General features: G+C 39.6%; 1 protein-coding gene across 2 annotated transcripts in view; it reads left to right on the top strand.

Moving 5' to 3' along the window:
* The first annotated feature begins 1,186 nt into the window (after positions 1–1,186).
* Positions 1,187–12,357, top strand: part of CUNH8orf34 (chromosome unknown C8orf34 homolog) — a 92,853-nt gene continuing 81,682 nt past the window's right edge. For both annotated transcript variants that reach the window (XM_014056606.2, XM_014056605.2), the window contains exon 1: positions 1,187–1,293. In XM_014056606.2, coding sequence (XP_013912081.2) covers positions 1,225–1,293 — 69 coding nt within the window. In that variant the 5' untranslated portion in view covers positions 1,187–1,224. The remainder of the gene's footprint in view (positions 1,294–12,357) is intronic.

The raw sequence follows: 12,357 nt of genomic DNA, 5'->3' as shown, positions 1-12,357 counted from the left end.
CCTCTTAGCTTTACAGTATTTATTTTGTGTCGGTTTTGATATACTGTATAGGATATAAGGATTTTTTAATACGATTTTTGAATTCTGCTGACAAATTACTTGTTTTCTTCTTATTCAACCTCTGTGTTACTTGCGTATTAATTTCCTGGAAGTCTGGGCTGGACAGTGGTATAAATTTTCAAATAAACGAAGCTTATCCTTGTATAGGAAAAAAAAAAGAGCACACAATCCTTATTCCTAAGCAAACCTAGAGACGTCCGTGTGGCCAAATCTCAAATAATCGAAGGTTTCACTACAGTAACAGTTATGGGACAGTTCTGAGTTGCCACTTGGACGGGAGGTGCATATTTACGACCGATACTAGCAAGGAACCGGGTCATACCAAGAAATGTAACTCCAAAGGCGGTTAAGCGGATTCCATCCTTCCCTCAATAACGCCCCCCTTACTATTTCAAAGAGTGATTCTCCCCTTCCTCTGTCACGGTTGCCTCCAACTATAGATCAGCAGCGGGGCGCGAGCCGAAAAGAAATAATGGAAAGAATTACAAACCACGTGAGAGAGGCCGTGTATTCGACGTAGCTGGGCGGGAACGGGCGCTGTTTCCAGCCTCCGCCAAGTCGTTAGCTCACCCGCCACTTCGGCACCCATTTCAGCAGCCACGACTTCGGCCACTGCGGTGCACTCCCGAGGCTTCCTCTAGCCCGCTTCCCTCGACCCGAAAGAGAACCACGGGGTATCGTCGCAGTCCGAGAGAGAGAATCGGCTCCCCCGCCTGGCTCCGCTCGAGAAGAGCAGCAGTGCCGTTGCTATTGGCTTTGCAAGAGGCGCTGTCGCTAGGGCGGCAGCTTGGCGAGGTGGCTTCAAGCGGAGCCGGGGCTGCGCGCCCTGTAACCAAGGAACCGGCCGCCTGCATAGGCGTCGCACGGCTCTTCCCGCCGCGTCCTCCTCGCTGCGCACCAGCCCGCGCCTTCCCCGGCTCCAACCTTCGCGGAGGAGGAAGAGGTGGCAGGGCTTCCTTGCTCCCTGGCTCGAGCTCGGCTCTAAGAGGGGACCGGGTGTCCAGGTAGTTCAGGACCGGTGCCGCTCGTCGGACCTGGGGCTTTTCCCTACAGTCCCCGCCCTGCCCTGCTGTTCCCAACCTACTCGTTCTGTGTGGCAAAAGGATAGCTGGAGTCGCCGGAGAAGCAGCGCGCGAACACCAGTCTTCGTTCCTCAGCAAGCTGATGGCGTCTCGTCAGCAAAACAGAATTCAAGCCTACCTGGAAAGGAACAAGATCGGGCCCCTCTTTGAGGTAAGAGCCCCTCCGAGCTTGCTGGGCTTGTTCCGAGGCGGTAGCGCTCGGGTCTTCTTGGCGCGAGCGGCTGGCCGGGCAAGTGCGCGCCGGGTCATACCAAGTTACTTCGAGTTTGCTTTAATTGAAATTGCAATCACTGCTGGGAGCAAGCGGTGCGGGAGTGTTTACCTATTGCTGAATGGTTCAAGTCGTTGGTCGGCTATTAGCAATCCGATAGATAAAAATTTTCTCCCTGTCGGTCGGACCTTCACCTGGTCTTCCGAAGGTGCACCCATTGCCACCGCAACTGAGTCCCTCCACCACGCCGTTCTTGCTTGCTGCTGGCCAGCGTGCTTTACCTAAAAAATTGGCGAGGCATATGCGCGCACACGCCTCCCCCCCCTCCACTTCTGACACACATTCTTTTTCTGTCTGCTGCTTCTTTCCTTTTCCGCTCGAATCAGTTCGGTGACATGGTCTCATAGCCCTGCCTTGTTAAAAACAGAAGGGTGGTAGTAATATTTGTACCACCTAATTCGGTTTTTCCTATCATACGGAGTTCCTATGGAAGGCGGTACAGCTTCACTTTTACGACTCTCTTGGTGTCTCCAGACAAAGAAGCTTTCCCCACAAGGAATCCAGCAATAGTACCGAATAGTAGATTCCTCTGGTGGAGAGACACATAAGTCTAACTTAATTTTTAGGGTTAGTCTTTATTTAAATGCTTTTTGTATATCCTTCCCACCACCCTTTTTTAATGCATGTGCTTTGTGACTCCAGTTTCTGGAGTGACAGATGTCTTTTTCCTTGTGCACAGGCATTAAATAGCTCAGCTTGGTCAAATTATTTGGGCAGTTTAAGCAGAAAATTTCCAAAGTGTAATTCTGTACAATTGACAATAATAAATCACATTACTAACAATCTGCTCAGGCATTTTAGGAATGCCTGAAGCATCCGTGGTAAGGCTGATTTTGTAGCTTTGAATTTATTTTGTTATGGTTTATTGATTTTTATAGTAATATTCTTTATTCTTCTGAGTTGTCCACAGTCATTGAGAGGCAGAATACAAATTTAATGAAAATTATTATTGTTATTGTTGTTATATTATTATTATTATACAATTGTATCACATCGGCCAGTTGCCTCGCCGGATTTGGCATTGGTTACTAGTCGGGCCCCACCCAGGGGCCTAGGGCATCGTAACATATTTTCGTAATATGCGTGCAGTTCCAAACAGTGCGGCTTTTTGCATTTGACTGATGGTGATTTTGTCAATTTTTAACTGTTTTAAATGTAATTCCAGTGCTTTTGGAATAGCACCCAATGTGCCAATTACCACTGGAATTACCACTGCTGGTTTGTGCCATAGTCGTTGAATTTCGATTTTTAAGTCCTGGTATTTTGCGATTTTTTCATGTTCCTTCTAAAATAAAAATAAAATCGCAAAATACCAGGACTTAAAAATCGAAATTCAACGACTATGGCACAAACCAGCAGTGGTTGTTGTTGTTGTTGTTGTTGTTGTTATTATTATTATTATTATTATTATTATTATTATTATTATTATAGTTTATTGCACAGTCAGCCAAATAGTTAGAATGGACTTGGCATTTTTTATCCACCTATCAAGCCCTTCCCAGGTATAGGGATAGATAGATGCTTTTTTGGGTGTATGTGTGTGTTAAAGGTATCTTCAGGATATGCTGTTCCAAGTAGAGCTGTCTGATGGTGATTTTTACCAATGTCCGTGGTGTTCAAATGTGCTCCAGATGTTTTGGGATTACGCCCAAAGTACTTAACACTATTGGTACTATCTTTCGTTTCTTTCCCTGCAGTATTTCTACTTCTATTTGCAGGTCTATGTATTTTGTTATTTTTCTCCAGTACTTTCTCTTCTCTTCTGCTGTCTCCAGGTACTGTCATGTCACATTATTCAGACTTTTTTGGCTTTCTTGTTGACAGTTGTTAAGTCTGTGGTGTTACATAGCAGGTGCTTACCCATTTGAATATTAAAGTCCCAGAACACTTTAGCTCTTTCATTTTCTATTACTTTGTCTATTTTGTGGTCTCCCCAGTTCTTTCTTGCAGGTAAGCAGTACTTGCAGTTCTTCCAATGACCCATTGTTGCTACTTTGTTATGCTGTTGCTTGTAATCAATTTGTGTGAATCTTTTGCAGCAGCTAAGTAGATGCTGTTTCTTTAGCTACTTTGCAGAGGCAGCATTTATTGTTACTATCATCTCAATTCTAACTTTGTCTGCATTTGTTCTTAAGGCTTGGTCTTGTGCAGCCAGAATTGGCCTCTCTGTCTCTTTCTTCAACTTTCCTACTCTTAGCCATTCCCAGATCTTCTGGTCTTTTACTCTGCCTGCTTTTTTGTGGATGTATCAGCCATGTCATACTTTGCCTTGCTATGTCTCATTTCTGTTCTTCATTTTGTCTTTCTTATAGGCTAGTTTGGTCTCATCCATATGCAGCAAACGTTCATGGTGTACTAATTTCATTGCATCTTTTTCACTGTCCTTCAGATATTCTTCCAATGCCCTTGTTTCTTCTTCAGCTATCTGGTGTATTTGTAACCATTTATGTTCCTTGGTAAGTATTATTATGTAGAAAACAATGTGAAGTCATAGCTGCCAATTCTTCAGCGTGCGTTAGCCTCCATTTGCATTGAATTCTTCCCAAGAACCTAGGATATTGCAATGTATCACTGAACGATCTGCAAATCCAAACAGTATGGTCTTCTGTGAAGGACAGTTGGAAATTTTGTCAATGTTGCTGATATAATAAACATTGCCAAAGGCTTTTTGATAGGGCACCCAGTGTGCCAATAAATACTGGTTTATGTCATAATCTTTCACTTTTGAGTTTCAGATCTTGATGCATTGTTATTTATTTATTTATTTATTTATCATTCATTCATTCATTCATTCATTCATTCATTCATTCATTCATTCATTCATTACCCATATCTCCACAGGGTAACTCTGTGGTCTTCTCCAGTTCTTTGACTTCTATTCTGCTATCTGCTAGCATTGCCACATCAAATATCCACACTTTCTTCTTTTCATCAGTTTAATATGATGTTTATGTGCCAAGACATTTTTTAAATTTGTATCAAGAAATCCAACAATATTTGAATATGTTCTTTTTCAACTACTTTTTCAATTATACATTCCCACCAGTTTCTCATTACTGGCACATTATAATTTTTACAAATATTCCAGTGAATCGTTTTGATGACTTTTATGTTACTGTTGATAGCTGTTGGTCCAATATACTTGCATGAGTGTGTGATCTACCATTTCTTCTGCCTCTTTGTACAGTTTGCTTTTTTAATCAGTTCATGATTTTTTTTAGTTCTGACTTCAATTGAATAACTTTCTTTAAGCAGCCAAATTCTTTGGTTTTCTTTATTTAATATTCCAGTTGTAAGCCATTGACAGGTTTTTTTCTTTATCCACTTTTACTTTGATCTTTTGTAGAAATTGACCATGCAAACCTTGTCAGCCTTCCGTTCTTCTTTTTACTATATTATTTCAGTATACATGTTTCGTTCCCTGTACATTAAGTTCCAGGTTTTAATTTGCATCAATCCTTGGCTGTCTTTTACATAATTAGCTAATGCTTGCTTTTCTTCTTGGACAGTTTATTTGACTTGAAATAAATCTCTGCTTCCATTCCTGTGGGCCAGGTATAATCTGTAACATTACTGCAAGGATGTAATGGCTGGTAGTCATCAGTTTTCTTGCTTTTCAGTGATTAATTATTGTTCCTTCTCCCTATTAACCTGTACATTTCTTCTTTACTGTATGACTTGACCTTCTCTGTACGTTTTCTTTTTTCCAACTTTTATTCTCCCATTCATACCTCCTTCACAGTATTCACAATATACACTTTGGCTGCTTTGAAGTTCTTTTTATCTATCTCCTTTGCCTAAAGATACTATCCTGGACATACTTGTCTATTGCTTCATCTGTTTGACATTTGAAAAAATACAGTTGAGCTGTCACTTGTGAAAAGATTTATGCATATTATGTCTGCTGCCATCAAAATCCACCTTTGGTTAATTTCTTTTTTCTGTTGGCCTGCCTGCAAAGAATCAGAAAAACTATCTGGAGTGTATGTCAACTTCAGACTGCAAATAACTGAAATCTTGTATGGCCCATTGTCTATGTCAGTGATTCTCAACATATGGTCCGTGGGCCCCTGGGGGGGGCATGATATTATCATAGGGGGTCTGCAAAGGCTTGAAAAAAATGTTATGATTGAGTTAAGAGATGGGGTCTGGGGCAATGGTCCACAAAAGGTATTTAAAGAAGGTGAAGAAAAGGTTGAGAACCACTGGTCTACGTGGTTCTGTGATAAAACATTGAAAAGAAAGTATTTTATTACTTTCCAGCTTGGGCAAGCAGGGGGATATAAAGGAGGAAGTAATATCACATGTGTCATTACATCATCCAACGAATGAAATGAATACCAGAGCAACCTGAAGCCTTCTGATTCTTCCTGAATTGATAACCAACAACTAGTACAGTAGAACTTCGGCTGTAAAAGTCCTGTCCATAGGCACTAACATTCCATGAGCACAACATCTACAGAGCATGCATCCCCTATCTCTCCTCACTACTAGGGCCAATGTTTTGGGGAACACTGTTCTAAAACATGTTCCAGCTTTGACTGACCTATTCCAAAAAGGATTGAAGTAGCGCCCCCCCCATTGCTTATTTTTGCTACAGCTGATTATTTGCAAAAACAACAACAACAACAAAAACCATCGAGGACTTCGTACATTGGGAGAAAAGAATAATGTATGCATTCTTTTTAATTCTCTTTTTATTCATTGCATTGAAGAAAACGTATAGTTGAAATCCAATTTTTGTATAGTTGAAATTCGACTTTTGTCTAGCTAGCACAATAATGTCATAAAAATTCTTTATAGTTTCAGATTGTGGTTCATGGATTAAACAGAAACCTGACAATTCTACTCAGAAAACAATCAACCAAAAAAGTAACCTCAAATATGTGAAAGAGCAAAACAGCTACTAGTAATATCAATAGCACTAAAACTTGTATACAACTTCACAGTGCTTTACAGCCCTCTCTAAGTGGTTTACAAAGTCAGCATATTGCCCCCAACAATCTAGGTCCTCATTTTACTGACCTTGGAAAGATAGAACGCTGTGTCAACCTTGAGCCGGTGAGTCCCGAAGTGCCAAACTGCTGGCAGCCGGTGTTCAGCAGAACAGGGGTGGGTTCCTGCCAGTTCTAACCTCTTCTATAGAAGAGGTTCCACAAATCTACAGTGCCGATTAGAACCAGTTCCAGCTCTCCCCCGCACATCCGCACATCATCAAGATGAAGAGCGAGAGGAGGAATTCTGGGAGTTGAAGTCCACAAGTCTTAAAGCTGTCAAGTTTGAACAACCCTGGGTTTTTTTCCTAAAGGGTTAGGGGTGCAAGGGTCTTATAACTTGACAGCTTTAAGACTTGCATGCTTCAAATGCCAGAGTTTCTGAGCCAACATTTTGGTTGCTAAGCAAGAGCGTTGTTAAGTGAGTTTCACCACATTTTACAAGTTGGCCACGTCCACCCAGTCACATGGCTGGCAAGCCACTCCCACCCGGTCACATGGCCAGCAATCCACTCCCACAAAGCAGGCCACACCTATAGAAGAGGTTCTAAAAAAATTTGAAACCCACCACTGCAGCAGAAGTAGTCTGTAATACTGCATTCTATCCACTGTGCCACCGTGGCTGTTACTAAGACTAACATTGAAGGGAAGATTAGAATTTCATATAGATCTATATGTTTTAAGGGCTTGGAATAATGAGCAAAAGTGTCTCTGAAAAATAAATAACAGAGCTAAATTGATTCTAAGAAAGTAATGGGAGGCTTTGAGGAATTGTGACTAACATACATGCTGGTTGTTAGGGGAGGACAATTTGGGCTGAAGAATAATAGTGACTATGGTTATATAGTGTTTCAGAAAAGTGAAAGCACCTATTATAAAAATGTGCTTTCCTGTTGTGTGTGACTGGGATGGAAACTGGTTGCACTCTTTAAAGCAGCTGCATCTTTCCTGGCCATTGGCACCAGCTGCTGGAGGCACCTGAGAAGGCACCTTTTAGAATCCAACCTGAAGTATCATTATGGAACCTGGATGATATATATGACTATACAGGCAAAATACACGTGTCTTGATTGCTTTAGATGACATACTATGAAACTAATTCCCTAATCCAAGACCTGATTAATGATGAACTGAGGCAGACTGCTTGTTCATCAGTTTTAATGTTTATGTAGGTTTAATTAAGTTATATAACTGTTCAATGCTTTCTCTCAGAGCCATAATTCTTTCCCTGAATGGTTCTTTTGCTGCAGGTGCATTTGGGATACTAATGAATGAATAACTACTAAAAATGACCACAAGAGTTTATTGTTCTTTACTTTAAAAGAACAATAGATAAATAAAAAATGGTTTGAAAACTATTCTTTCTACTCTCTTTTGTTTCTTTGTTTAAATCAGTTGGGGTTCTTTCATCTAAGTTCAAGTGAACTTGAGCGTAGAAACTCACTGGACTTTGGACCAGTTATTGCTTTCAGCGCAGCATACTTCATGAATGATGATTGTGTGAAAAATTAGAGGAGCATTATCTTTGCCTCTGGAGCTCCTTGATGACTCTAAGACTGTGATGGCGAACCTATGGCATGTGTGCCAGAGATAGCATACAGAGCCCTCTCTCTGGGCATGCACACCATTGCTAGCTGCTCTTCCGGGTTCTGGTGCACGCATGTGCATGCAAAGACCAACTGGCATGCATGAACATACTGTAACCTAAAAGAGCAGCTGGCTGGCACGCGCATGAGCACTGGGCAGCTGCTCTTCTGGTTTCCGGCGCATGTGCATTCTGGTTTTGGCACTCGGTGATGAAAAGGTTCACAAACACAGCTCTAGGATATAGCTCTAACAAAGAAATGTATTCCTATAAACATGTTTACCAATCTTGACCTATTTCAAACAAACTATTTAGGATTTAGTAATGTATTTTGCCACAATAGGCTAAGGGCAGCAATTATAGTATTAAGAAACAAAGAACATAGAGAGGAGTTGAAAAAATAGAATGAGACAAAGACAGAAATAAAATTTTTTAGATGAGAAATATATTAAAAGAAAATAATATACAGGAAGAGTAACCTCAGGTTCCTTCTTCTGCCTGGAAACCACTTATCCTACTTTGAAAAAAAAGCAAGTGCCCCCCTTAAAGCTGGCTGGTGTACAGCACTTAACCAGGCTTTGACTTGCATTGAGGTTCTAACAGAGAATGTTCTCACACTCTTTATAAATAATTCTAATTAGATATATTTACTTCTTATACTTGCTCATTGGCTGCTATAGACATTTTTTAGAACAAACCAGTTCATAAATTTCATCCCTTTTTCCTTTGTTCAGGTGGCTGGCTTTGAAGTCTGACTCTAGATCTTAGACATGAACATGGGCTGGAAAATATGAAGTAACTTGATGGCCAGCTAACGTGAAAAATGAAAAATATGGCCTTAGAAAACTAGAGACCTAAAGAAATAAAGAAAAACAGTGCATATCTGTGTACCTCTTGTGTGAGAAACATCTTTTGTAATGATGCTTTAGACTATTATCCATATTGCACTGTAGATGTTCTGTGTGACTCTGTGAAGGGACAGAGATATGAATGCTAGAAGGTAATTGGCATATTGTAATGAAGCCTGCCATTAATATGTGTATAAGGTTCTTTTCTGTTGGAATGGAAACATATTCTATATTAATGGACAATGGTCATAATTTAGACTTGGTGAATTATTAAAGGAGCATAGTTTGAGTGCATGTCATCCTTAAGGTGGCAAACTAGCCTTATACAAAATGTAGTAAACAATTTTGTGTGATTCTGAAAAAAAAAAGATTTTGATATGTGAAGGAATCAACTACACTACCATCATGGCAGGTGTGTTTGTGTGTGTGTGTATTGTACATTCCTGGGAAGGATGAATGATGAATGCCAGGCAACAGTGATATAGAAAGGCATTGGAGGAAACATGATCATGTAGGCAAAGGTATGATTTTATACTCTGCAGGAAAAGGCAATGATAAACCACTCCTATATTTTAGTAAGAAAACCACATAGGTGGACAACATAAAATGATTGATGATATAGTGCTGGATGATAGGTCAATCAGGTCAGATGGTACTCAACATGCTAATGAGGAATAGCTGAAGATCTTTCAGAGTAATAATGGAATTTATGATGTGTTTTGATTAAAGCCTTCAGGATTTCTAGTTGCTGAGGTTGCCATGCTAAAAAGAAAATATGAAGCTAAAAATAGAATTAATAGGGGAACATGGAACATATGGTTGAAACCAAGGAAAACTCAGCATGTTAAAAGATGAAATAAATAGATAACATGTTAAATCTTAGGCATTAGTGAATTAAAGAAATTGGACATTAGACATTTTCAATCAGAATATCATTTTGTCTACTACCTAGAGCACACACACACACACAAAGAAGAGACAGCATTGCTTTCGTCGGTGAAGAAGAATGCAACAAGGATAACACATGAGTACAATGCAATGAATATCAATTAGACTTCATGAAAAACCCTTTAGTATCATGATTATCCTGATTTATATTTCAACCATTAAGATTAAAGAGGAGGTTGATAAGTTTTCAAATTCAATCTGAAATTGAAAGAACAACATTGTGTTGCTTGTGGTTGGAGACTGTAATGCCAAAGTTGGAAATAATAAGGAGGAAAATATAGTTGGATTATATGGTCTAGGAAACAGAAATAAAACAGAACAGTGATGTATCTATTTCTGCAATCCAATCATTGATTTATTACTAATATAGGCCTGCAACAGTCAGAACAATGCTTATTATGGAACATCACCAGATGGAGTACACATATATTAAATTAATTTAGTAATGGTACAAGGGGGTGGAAGAGTTCAGTGATTGTGAAAACATTGCCAGCTAAGCTACAAAATTCTTTTTACCTCATTATTCTCTGTACATTTTTAAAAATTTACTCATCATTTCATAAACTCATTTTGGCTCTCTACCAGTTGGCAGGACCTACATCAGCATGCCCAATATATCTGTAAATTGCATGCCCTCACAATGAACTTGCCATAAGACAACAACATCATTTTGGATTATAAGAATATATGGTGAAATTATATCAATTAATACTAACTGAATAGTGGGAGTCTGGATTCCAAATCTATATTCTAACAAGGTTATATTAACATGAAATTACAGACAGGCAAAATCTATATAGTGTTATGTGTAGCTACAAAATATGTATTGTCAGTATATGATTCCAGATAAGGAAGATTTTTTTTAAAAAAAGCTATGCAAATAAATGTAGACCAGAAGTTAGGAATTTGGTTATCCCAAATGTTTTAGGATTTAATTCTCACTAGTCTTCTTTATCATGACTTAGTACAGGAGTGTCAAACTCAATTTCATTGAGGGCCGTATCAAGGCTGTTGTTGACCTCACAGGGGCATGACCCCCTGGATGGGTGTGGTTGACTGGGTGGGCATGGCCACTTGACATCACTCACTGGGCATGGCCGACTGGGTGAGCGTGATATCACTCCCTAAACTGCTGGCATGTTTCCTCATTGCATTGCATTGGCTGGAGCCATGCTGACCCAATGTTTACTCTTTGCATTGGGAAGACTGTGCTGAAGCCACGCTGCCCGATGTTTCCTGTTTGCGTTGGGTAGATTGGGCCAAAGCGATGTGGGCTGGCCACTTACATTTTCCAGGACTGCTCCGTAGGCCAGATCTGACCACATTGTGGGCCTTGTGTTTGACACCTCTGACTTAGTATAAAGAATTGTTGGATTTGTAATTTAGCTGTGGTGGCATAGTGATTAGATGGCAGTATTGCAGGCTGTTTCTGTCCACAGACTGGAGTACAATCCTGACTGGCTTTCCATCCTTCTGAGGTTGGCAAAATGAGAACCCAGATTGTTGGAAGCCATATCCTGACTTTGTAAACTGCTTAGACATGGCTGTAAAACACTATGGAATGGTATACAAAGCTAAGTGCTATTGCTAGTGCAAATGCTACTAAAGAAATCTAGATCCTGCCAAGTTACTTATCCCAGTATTTATAATCTGATCAAGAGTGATCAGTTTTCTAATTCAGTGTCAAATAGCTCCCTATATTTTTATCTCATCACTGAAATTACCAGTTCACATAGAAATAATGAAATGTTATGATATAAATTATACACATATTGTTTATAAAAGTTTAGCCATCACTGTTGACATTAAATGTTTCAGTGATACATTAGAACATTCAGTTTGACCAGGAATGTTTAAACTTTTTCATCCAAGTGTAGTTTGACAAACATTTAGGAGTAGAAGGTATGAAACTGACAGATAAAATGTAGAACATTTTAGTCCTACAGTGTCTCTTTTTGTCCCTGTCTATTACTTGCTGAATTGTTAAAGGGTCTGTTTCATTTTTTTTTAACCTTAGGAAAATGGAACTGAAGGGCATGCTTAATGGGAAGACTTCAGTTTTTTCCTGAACTGATAATGGTTTTCTTATTGTAGAATTAATGAGGTTTTATTTCTATGTGAAATTCAATTCTGAACCATTTGCATTTTAATTTTTCTTTCATTTAGCACTTTGAAAGCATCTGAAATATTTTTTAGAGCAAAACTCTGTGCCTGCAGGATGCTGAGGTAATGGCTTTTAGAAATACATTGAAGCCAGAATCTTCACATTTTTCCTTTAGTCTAAAAATACCATTTTAGATGGTCAGAAAAAAGTTGCAACCAATGAACCTGAGGCTGATAGTGGAGATATTTCTGGGATGTTTTAGGGCAGGGGTGTTAAACCCATGGCCCACAGGCCCATCGTGTGTTGACCCTGCTTCCGCCTGGTTTAGCGAAGGACGAAAAGTCCCAATTTGTCATGTGATGCCACAGTGAGGACGTGAGTTTGACACTCCTGTTTTAGGGGCTAAAAGAGAGAGCAACTTTTAAACAAGTTTTAGATTGATTTTATTAAGAGATATGCAACTTT

The sequence above is a fragment of the Thamnophis sirtalis genome, unplaced genomic scaffold (genome assembly GCF_051295495.1).
Source record: "Thamnophis sirtalis isolate CommonGarterSnake01/CBP01778 unplaced genomic scaffold, rThaSir2_p1.2 scaffold_2, whole genome shotgun sequence".
In the NCBI taxonomy this organism is placed as follows: Eukaryota; Metazoa; Chordata; class Lepidosauria; order Squamata; family Natricidae; genus Thamnophis; species Thamnophis sirtalis.
Note: the sequence above shows the minus strand (reverse complement) of the source record. Positions and strands in the feature narration are given on the sequence as shown.